The 10,868-nt window shown below is 36.9% G+C and overlaps 1 protein-coding gene across 1 annotated transcript in view; it reads left to right on the top strand.

The window, feature by feature from the left end:
• Positions 1-10,868, top strand: part of MTREX (Mtr4 exosome RNA helicase) — a 158,440-nt gene that overhangs the window by 9,868 nt on the left and 137,704 nt on the right. The window contains exons 3-5 of the mRNA XM_007944182.2: positions 401-467; positions 3,990-4,052; positions 5,536-5,648. Of these exons, the coding sequence (XP_007942373.1) occupies positions 401-467; positions 3,990-4,052; positions 5,536-5,648 (243 nt within the window). The remainder of the gene's footprint in view (positions 1-400; positions 468-3,989; positions 4,053-5,535; positions 5,649-10,868) is intronic.

Genomic DNA, 10,868 nt, shown 5'->3' with positions numbered 1-10,868 from the left:
TCTAAGTTAGGCTAGTTTATTTTGTACTGTCTTTCATGTTGTAGTTTTTATAACAACCTATGTTTTAAATTAATGGCACTGCTTTTTAGAGGTGCTTTTTCTTCAAAATAATTATTCTAATTAAGCTGACGTAATTCTTTGAGTAAACCATTTGGCTGTATATTTTATATTTGTAACAAAAGGCATTAACTGACCATTTTGAATTCTTAGCGTGTGTTTGTGTAGTGTGAAAAAATTTTAAATCTCCTTAATATCTCTCCTTAATGTGATAGTTTTTCAAATTTGAAATAATGATAATTGGACAGTGTCAATTTTCCATAATAATGCATGTGGGATGCTTATTATCTAATTATAGAAAAATAATGCTTTATTTTTGTGTAACTTTAACAATTTTCTTAAGTTTGGCAGACCTGATGCCCAGAGTCAAGGTACAAGCAGTTGAAACTATTGACGGGTGTACACATGAGGTAAGTAAAAACAGCGTACAGTGATAGAAAAGGGATTTTTCTTTGGAATATCTGGTATAATGATCAGCAAACAGGTTAGCCTTGAGGGCTTTGGGAACATTAAGCAATTTCTGTTCGAAGTACATATTCTCCTGGAAGGAGCTGGGGCTTTGTAATCAACCTGCGTTCTAACTTTGGCCCTGCTCATTTAATAACTACAATCTTAGCTAAATTTCTTAGTCTCTTTGAACACTGGTTTTTAATTTATCAATTTGGGATAATGAAATCTACTTCATGGGATGATTGTGAAGATTATATGAGAAAATTAAAGTGCCCAGTACAGAATAAGTGTTCAGTATTTGTTCATTCCCATACTCCTAAAGTCAAGCAAGGGTGCCCTTTCCAATGTTGGTAGTGTTTCATGTCTTACTCTAACGATTGGTAAATTGTTGTTTCTTTGTTCTGCCACAAGATGGTGCTCACTGATTGTTGTTGTTGTTAGGTGCCAGCTTGTAGTATTCCTTTATTTCTGGTGGCGTAGTGCCTAAGGCATTTGGCTGTTAACCAGAGGGCTGGCAGTTCAAACCCACCAGCCACTTCTTAGAAGGAAGTTTGGGCAATCTACTTCTGTAGTGCTACTGCCTTGGAAACCCAAGGAGGGGTCACTATGAGTTGGATCTGACTCGATGGCAGTGAGTTTGGTTTTTTTGGTTTCTAAACATAGGGACGTAAGGAAACTGACACTATTTCCTTCTATTAAACTTTTTATCATTACGAGATAACCTTATGACAAATTGTTATTACAGATAATTGGAGAATCTTATTTAAAGTTTACTGAATAAGAAGAGTAATTCCAAATTAATAAAAACAACTTTTGATAGAGCTTTAGAACCTTGTCTTTTAAAACACTTGTTTTCCTGTCGAAAGTCCTTTACTATATTTCTTTAGAAATAGCATTTAGAGTAGGAGGTGTAATGCCTATTTGATCATTCATTCAACATTGATGTTAGACCCCATTCAGTGCTCTGAGGTTACAGAAGACACACAAAAACAAACCATGCCCTGGTTTTTGAGAGTTGTCAAAAGCTCTTTGTGTCCTTCACTGTTATTCTCAAGCCCTCTAATTCTTTCAACTCCTGTCGGTTTCTTATAGGTAACTTTATCTTTTATTTCATTTAGAGAATTGAGGATATTAAGTTGGAGTGTCCTTTGATTATAACCTCCTCCAAAAAGCTTATCTGTATCTGTCCCATCCACCAAAATGCACTTTCCCTTCCAGGCTAAAAAAGGTTTTTTTGCTAGTGTGCTTGGTTGTATCTTATCCCACCTCCATAAAGACTTTGATCATTCCATTTTCCCTTGCTGTTTCTAGTGTCTCTCTTTCTCTATTTGGCCTTTCCTGTCAGCATGTAGGACCTCTCGTGGTGTAGACTACGGCATTTGACTGCTAACCAGAAGTCTGGCACTTCAAACCCACCAGCCACTACTCGGAATGGAGATTGGGCAATCTACTTACTTAGTGATAATGCTTCAGAAACCCAAGGAAGGGTTGCTATGAGTCAGATCTGACTCGATGGCAGTGAGTTTGTTTTTTTTTGGTATCAGCATAAACATGCCAAACGTCTCTTTTATTCTTAGTTGGTTTTCATCCATGTAGTTTTCTTTTTCATTAAAGTCATTCATTGGACAGATATCTTTTGAGTGCCAAGTATATTACAAAGAGTTCAACAAAAGTAAAGTTTTAGTCCCTGTCATCTCAGAGTTACTGTTCAGTGGTCTGCATAAAGACTTCATGAAGAATTCTTGTTTAGATTTCTTAACCTTCCATTATCTTTTAATTTACTGTGATTAGGTTTCTTCTCCCTTTATACTTTTCAAACTACTCTGGCAAAGATCACCAGTAATTAATTGCTAAGTCTGTTTGATGTGCCCATTCTGCTAATTTTCTGTATTTTCTGATTCCTTAGTTTCTTTAGGCTTCCACTTATTTCATTGTGTGTTGGTGTTACCTGTTTTCAGAGAATCACAACTCTATGATTCCTGTAGATATAAAATTACAATGTTGTTGTTGTTTCTGTTAAACCCCAGAGATGCTAAAATCTTAATTTCTTAGTGCTAATGTCTTTTGTTCACGTCATAGTATCGAGAGAGAGAGAGAGAGAGAGAGAGAGAGATGTGAGGAAGGTTGATTAAGCACACGTGGCCCCTATAGCTCAATTGTATCTTGATAGGGATCACATTATGATTTGGAGTCTAGTCTTCAGATTTTCAGATCTAGAAATTTTATTTTGTCTGTGTACAAAATCAAATTGGACTCTAAGATAGGTTCATTTTCATTCTACTTATAAGAGGTTGTTATTTCCTTAATATAATGACTAAATAGTGTTCTTGCTATCAAACTACCTGGGAAGCAGAATTAGAAACTTTAGAAGTTTCTTGGAATCATAATAAAGGAAATAGATAGTCTTATGGGAAAGACTGATGAATACTATTCTTATTTTCCAGAAGTGTTTGTTGACTAATAAAAACTCATAGTTAAGTTTGTCTTAAAGTTTGCTGGATAAACTATCATTCTAACTTTTGGGCTTTGCTTTATAGACTCAATTTAGAACAACATACTTCTGACACATTCTTCATACTAGTATAGTTCATTAGGTTTCATAATTGACTAGATTTTACTTTTCTAATTTTAGTCAGGTTCTGGTCTTTTCTTTCTGAAACTATCCACATCATCCTGATTGTAAGTGAGTCACAACTCTAATCTCTCAGTGCTTCTGAAGCAGCTATTCTCATTTAATACCTGTTGATTGACATTTTTGCTTATGGAAATTTGTAATTTCTCTGCATACCTTACTTTGCCCCTAGGAATTATTTATATACTAATTAGTTAGATTTTAATTGTACAGTTAGAAGCATGAACATTGTCAGTATAAATTTTTAAATTTTGAAAATTTAGGTATATTGTGAATTGTTCTACAGAAGAAATCTTAACCAGAGGAAAATGTTTACTTCCTGTTCCAGGAAAAAGGGAGAATCATTTTATTCTACATACTTTTCTTTCATGTGGTGACATCCCTTTTAGTGCCTGTTCAGCCTTTTTGATCATTCTTTAATATCAGCAGTACACTTAGGATGGAAAGTACAAAGATAACTAAGATCTTTGACTTCGGTAAACAGATTATTTAGGGAGGTAATATGTAAGTTTTTAAATACTTTACCATGAGATGAAAGGTGGTAGAGTTATTTTTGAATGTTGTATCATTAGCTTTTTGCCTTGTTCTTAAAGGTATCATTAATTTTTATTCCTTCATTGATTATGGACATAGAGTCACTATAAGTTGGAGCTGACTCAATGTCAGTGTGTCGTACTGTAGTGGTTTGTGGGTTACGAGGCTGGAGGAGGCTATGCTACCAATATATCAGATACCTGCAGAGTTACCCTTGTTAGACAGGTTTCAGCAGAGCTTCCAGAGTAAGACAGGCTGGGACATGCTGAATGTGTCAACTTGAAATAGTAACTTGTTAATTTCTTTTGGGCATCAGGTTGCACTTCCTGCAGATGAGGATTATTTACCACTTAAACCTCGAGTTGGAAAAGCTGCAAAGGTCTGTGCTTCAATTGATGCAATTTATATAGTTTTGTGAGTCTTTTTCTTAAAAATCTTTTCATATGAGATTTTCATACTTTCCAATGTATACGTACCAAGGAGCTACAGCTACCTGGAGACAAATAGAAAATCCAGTCAGTAAATACACTGCCATGTTGGAAACTTAGCATCAGGTGCTGAATTTTTAAAAAATTAGTGTTTCTTATCCTTTATAACGAATCTAGTGAAAGTTATCCACCTTTTCCCTGTAGAAAAATCCTTGAATACAAGTTTTTGCATATAGCTTTAGGACATTTACAATCTTTTAATGAAACTCAAATCATATTGCTTATTTGTGTTTGCTGAAGGGGCAGGGAGGATGTATCTTCTAACCTCCTCTAACCCTACAAGAGGAAGACAGAATCACCATCAGCAGCCCAAGGCCTATTTCTGCGAGGCCAGACATGGCTGCCTCCCTCCAGCCCTTTCCCCAACCCTGATACCACTGCTTCTCCCGTAGCACCCACCACCTCTCTTGCTGGGTTTGTAATTCACTGCAGTGGCCACACAGAATTCACAGATCATGGGGTTTATTAGGGAAGCACCAGGCTACAATTCAAGTTCAGGGAAAGCACTCAGTCTCCCTCAGTCTCACCGTCTCTCAGCCAACAGTCTCTCTCCCTGCAGTGTGTGTCTCTCGATGTCTCTTTCTCAGCAGTGTGTGTCCCTCAGGAGCGTGTTTCTCTCTGTAGCATGTCTTTCTCAGCCAGCAGAGTATTTCTGCCTCTAGAAGGGCTTCTTTTGAGCCTGGCCGAGTGGCCAAACTAACCAATCATAACATCACAATTCTAAGCACCTGAGAGAGAGCGCGTGAACTTCCCAGAACATTGCTTTGTGCCACTGCTCAACAGAAATACCCCAGGTGGATAACTTTAATGATCAGGAGCCACTCAGTTACTTAGGGCGAATTCCACCGCAGGGTTTACAAAGATTTATGGCTAGAAAAGCCATGCCAGTTAATTTACTACACTGTAGTGTTAGGTGGATTTTAAAGTCCTGATAGACTTTAGAAGGTTAAAAGATATTTAATGTAAGATTTTCTAAGCCATTTTTTTAAATGAAAAAAGACAGTATGGCATGAACTCTTGAAGTCTAATGCACCTACTGTTCACTTAACTCTATGGTTGTCTGATGCTTTGCTTTCATGACAGTAGTAAAAAATGTACTATCTGACTATTTTTCACATTAACAGTGTATGTCTGCTAGTACGAATGTCAAGGTATGAGGTGAGAGTAATGCTGGCTGTGATGGTTAAGGTTATGTGTCAACTTGACGACTGTGAATGTCAGTGGTTTGTGTAATGATGTAATTTGGCAGTTATGTAATGATGTACTCATCCTCCATTTTGTGATCTGATCCTTCATTTTCACATAATACTGATTTTCGTATAACCACATTTTCACATAAATATTCATGCAGATATTAATATTTTATTTTTATAGGAATACCCGTTCATTCTTGATGCTTTTCAAAGAGAAGCCATTCAATGTGTTGATAATAATCAATCTGTTTTAGTATCTGCACATACATCAGCGGGAAAAACTGTATGCGCTGAGTGAGTAGCTTTTTAAATGAAATTTTAAAATTAACTTTGTTTTTTAACTCTCCCTGTGAAGTTTAATTTTGTTTTTTTTCTGCTTTATTCTTGCAGGTTGGTTTTTTTTTTTTAATTCTTGCAAGTAGATCTTTATTTTCTTCTGTTTACTTTGAGCTTTATTTGCTCTTTGGCTCTTTGTCTAGTTTCTTGAGGAAAAATGAGGCCATCGATGTGAGCCCCTTTTCTAATAGGTATTCAGTGCTATAAATTTCTTTTTAATGGCTCTAAAGCTGTATCCTACAAATTTTGTTATGTTGGTAAGTTATGCTTGCTATGTTGGTGAATTGTCCTGTTTATGTTATGTTGATATGCTTGTTTTGATAGGTGGTGAAACGTTTCTGATAAGTATTTTGAAATAATTTAATAAGTTTTGGAGTGTTTGATTCAGGTTTCTATATGGCATCACTTTCCTTCTACCTAAAGGAATTCCTTTAGTATTTATTTTGTAGTGCAAGCTGGCTAATGAGGGATTCTTTCATATGTCAAAAAATTATATATTTCATATTCATTTTTGAAAGGTATCTTCACTACATATAGAATTCTAATTTTTTTATTCCACGAGTTTTTTTGCTTGCATTGTTTATATGATAAGTCTGCTGTCATCCTTACTTTTGTTTCTTTGTACCTGATGTCTTTTTTCCCTCTGGCTGCTTTTACATTTTTTTTTGTTTCATCACTGCTTTTAAGCAATTTGATTATGATGTGCCATGATACAGTTTATTTACCACCAGTCATTTGTCAAGTTTTGGTGTCTTGCTTGTTGCTGTGTTTCTGGAAGCTATGCCATTGATGTAAAATACCAGCAAGGTCACCCATGGTAGACAGGTTTCAGTGGAGCTTCCTGACTAAGACAGACTAAGAAGGACCTTACAATGTAGTGCAAAAAAATTGGCATTATGAAAACCTTACAAATAGTAGAGAAGTATTGTTTGATAATGTGCCAGATGAGCCCCTCTGGTTGGAAAGCATTCAAAATATGACTGGGATAGAACTGCTTCCTCAAAATAAAGTTGACTTTCATGATGTGGAAGGAATAAATCTTTTGGCACCTTCATTTGCCAATGTAGCACAACTTAAAGCGGGGAGAAAAAAAATAGCTGCAAGCATCCATTAACAATTAGAACTTGAATGGTAAGAAGTGTGAATCTAGGAAAATTGAAAGTTGTCAGAAATGATCTAGAATGCTTGAAAATCATTATCCTAGGCATTGTAGTTAAGTGCCATCGAGTTGGCTCTGACTGGTAGTGACCCCGTACAACAGATGAAACACTGCCCAGTTGTGTGCCATCTTCACAATCCTTGCTACACTTGTGCCCATTTTTGCAGCCACCGTGTCAATCCATCTTGTTGAAGGTCTTCCCCTTCTTTGCTTACCCTCCACTTTACCAAGCATGATATCCTTCTTCAGGGAATGGTCCCTTCTGACAACATGACCAAAAAGTAAGTGAGACAAAGTCTGGCCATTCTCACTTCTAAGGAGCATTCTGGCTGCACTTTTTCCAAGGCAGATTTGTTCGTTCTTTTGGCAGTCCATGGTACTTTCAGTATACTTCACCAACAGAACTCAAAAGTATCAACTCTTCTTTGGCTTTTCTTATTCGTTGTCTAGGTTTCACATGCATATGAGGGTATTGAAAATACCATGGCTTGGGTGGTAGTTGTTAGGTGCCATCTAGTCAGCTTCGACTTGTAGCGACCCTGTGTACAACAGAATGGAACGCTGCCCTGTTCCTGTGCCAGCATCACAATCTTTGGTATATCTGAGCCCATTGTTGGAGCTGCTGTGTCTGTCCACCTTGTTGAGGGCCTTTCCCTTTTTCTTTTTCTTTTCCCTCCACTTTACCAAGCATGATACCATGGCTTGGGTTAGGTGTACTTTAGTCTTCAAAGTGACATCTTTGCTCTTCGGCACTTTAAAGAGGTCTTTTGCAGCATGCTTGCCCAGTGCAATGTGATGTCTGTTTTCTTGACTGCTGCTTCCATAGGTGTTGATTGTGGATCCAAGTAATATGAAATCTTTGACAACTTCAGTCTTTTCTCCATTTATCATATTACTGCTTATTGATCCAGTTGTGATGATTTTCATTTTCTTTATGATGAGGTGTAACCCATGCTGCAGACTGTAGTCTTTAATTTTTATCAGTAAGTGCTTCAGGTGATCTTCACTTACAGGAAGCAAGGTTTTGTTGTCTGCATATTGTTGTTGCTGTTAGATGCCGTTGAGTTGTCTCTGACTCATAGCGACCCTATGTGCAGCAGAACAAAACACTGCCTCGGCCTGTGCGAGCCTCACAATACTTGCTATAGCTGAGCCCATCGTTGTAGCCACTATATCACTCCATCTTGTTGAGGGCCTTCCCCTATTTCATTGACCTCCACTTTACCAAGCATGTTATTTTTCTCCAGGGAATTGTCCCTTCTTAGAACATGACCAAAATGGGTCAGACGAAGTCTGGCCATTTTCACTTCCAAGGAACATTCTGGCTGTACTTCTTCCAGGACAGATTTGTTCTTTTAGCAGTCCATGGTACTTTCAGCATTCTTCTGCAACACCACAACTCAAAAGCATCAACTCTTTTTCGGTCTTCCTTATTCATTGTCTAATTTTCACATGCACATGAGGCGATTGAAAATACCATGGCTTGTGTCAGGTGCACTTTAGTCTTTGCTCTTCAGTACTTGAAAGAGATCTTTTGCAGCAGATTTGCCTAGTGCTATACATTGTGTGATATCTTGACTGCTGCTTCCATTGGTGTTAATTGTGGAACCATATAATATGAAGTCTTTGACAAAATTCAGTCTTTTCTCCATTTATCGTGATGCTGCTTATTGGTCCAGTTGTGAGGATTTTTGTTTTCTTTATATTGAGGTGTAATCCATACTACACACTATACCCTTCAATCTGTATCACTAAATGCTTCAAGTCATCCTAACTTTGAGCAAGCAAAGTTGTGTTGTCAGCATATTGCAGCTTGTTAGTCTTCCTCTGTTCCTCCAAGTTCCTCTTCATATAGTCCAGCTTCTCAGATTATCTGCTCAGCGTACATATTGAATAAGTATGGTGAAAGGATGCAACCCTGATATACTCTCTTCTTAATTTTAAACCATGCAGTGTCCTTTTGTCACCCTTGAATGACAGCTTCCTGGTCTATATACATGTTCCTCAAGAGTACAGTTAAGTGTTCTGGAATTCCCGGTCTACTCAGTGTTATCCATAGTTTGTTATGATCCACACAATCAAATGTTTTTGCATAGTCAGTAAAACACAAGTAAACATCTTTCTTATATTTTTGCTTTGAGCCAAGATCCATCAGGCGTCAGCAATGATAGCCCTCATTCCACGTCCTCTTCTGAATCCAGCTTGCATTTCTGGAAGTTCTCTGTCAGTGTACTGCTGCAACCATTTTTGAATTACCTTCAGTATGATTTTACTTGCGTGTGATCTTAATGATATTGTTCAATAATTTCCACATTCTATGGGATCACCTTTCTTTGGAATGGGTCCACATATGGATCCCTTTCAGTTACTTGGCCAGGTAGCTGTCTTCCAGATCTCTTGACAGAGCTGAGTGAGTGCCTCCAGCACGGCATACTTTTGTTGAAATATCTCAATGGGCATTCCATCAATTCCTGCATATTGCAGGTTGTTAATGAGTAGTGAACTGAAATGGACTGGTTTTGTTCATTTGGAATTGAACAGTCATGGTCTACTATGGCGGAAATGACAAATTGAAAAAAATGATTTCACGTGAATTGTTAAAAAGAATATTTCAAGATCTGTCCTGAAGTGTACAGCACTGTTAGTAATAGAACAATATCCATACGCTTGTAAGGAAGAGCAGGTAATGCAATTATTATTCACATTTACACACTGGCCTCTACGGCCAATGACAAAGAAATTGAAGATTTTAACCAAATTCTGCAGTCTGAAATTGACCAGACACACAGTCAAGGTGCATTGATATTTATTGGTGATAGGAATGTAAAGGTTGGAAACAAAGGAGGAAGAACAGTAATTGGAAAATATGGCCTTGGTAATTGAAAAGATGCTGGAGATTATATTATAAAATTTTGTAAGACCAATGACCTATTAATTCAAAACAGCTTTTTTCAGAAAGGTGACTGTATACATGGACCTTGCTGGATGAAATATATAGGAACTAAATTGAGTACATCTGTAGAAAGAGGTGATGCAGAAGCTCAATATCGTAAGTCAGGACAAGGCCAGGGACTGCCTTGGAACAGACAGTCAAATTTTTGACCATCTCAAAAATAGATTTGACTCATTGAACATTAGTGACTGTAGACCAGCCCTGTTGTCTGATAACATCAAGGACATCATACACAAAGAAAGCAAAATGTCATTAAAATGACATGAAAGAAAAGACTAAAATGGATGTTGGAAAAGTCTCTGGAATTTGCTCTTGAACATAGAGTAGCTAAAGCAAATGGAAGAAATGAGGATAAAGAACTGAACAGAGGATTTCAAAGGGAATGGCTCAAGAAAGCAAAATTAAATACTATAATAAAATGTAGAGAGAGCTGGAGTTAAAAAACCAAAAGGGGAGACCATACGTGGCATTTCTCAAGCTGAAGAAAAAAATTCATGCCTTTAGTTTCAGTATTGAAAAAATTTCTGTACAATATCTCCAATGAAAAATGATCTAACAGAATCCAGAATTATTGAACAAAATCATAAATAACACATACAAGTAAAATTTTGCTGAAGATAATTCAAAAACAGTTGTAGCAGTACATTGACAGGGAACTGTCAGAAATTCAAACTAGATTCAGAAGAGGAAGTGGTATAAGGTTTGTCATTGCTGATTTCAGATGGATCTTGGCTGAAAGCAGAGCATACCAGAAAGATGTTTACCTGTATTTTCTTGACTTTGTAAAGGCTTTGTTCTGTGTGGATCATAACAAATTATGGAACAGTACAAGGGGATGTTTTGTGGTTTAAAATCAGGAAAGGTGTGTGTCAGAGTTGTATTTTTTCACCATACCATTTTTTTGTTTTAAACTTTTTATTGTGATTTGAGTGAAGTTTTACAAAACAGATTCATTTTAGATTAAACAGTTCATAAACATTTTGTTTTGTGACACTAATTACAAATGCCACAGTGTAACAACTCACTTCTCATGTTCTTTCTGTGGTTACCCTTTCACCGTGTCCTT

Source organism: Orycteropus afer, unplaced genomic scaffold (assembly GCF_000298275.1).
Source record: "Orycteropus afer afer isolate SDZICR_OR568_19922 unplaced genomic scaffold, OryAfe1.0 scaffold00122, whole genome shotgun sequence".
Taxonomy (NCBI): domain Eukaryota; kingdom Metazoa; phylum Chordata; class Mammalia; order Tubulidentata; family Orycteropodidae; genus Orycteropus; species Orycteropus afer.
The sequence above is the reverse complement of the archived record's forward strand: the minus strand, read 5'-3'. Positions and strand labels throughout refer to the sequence as shown.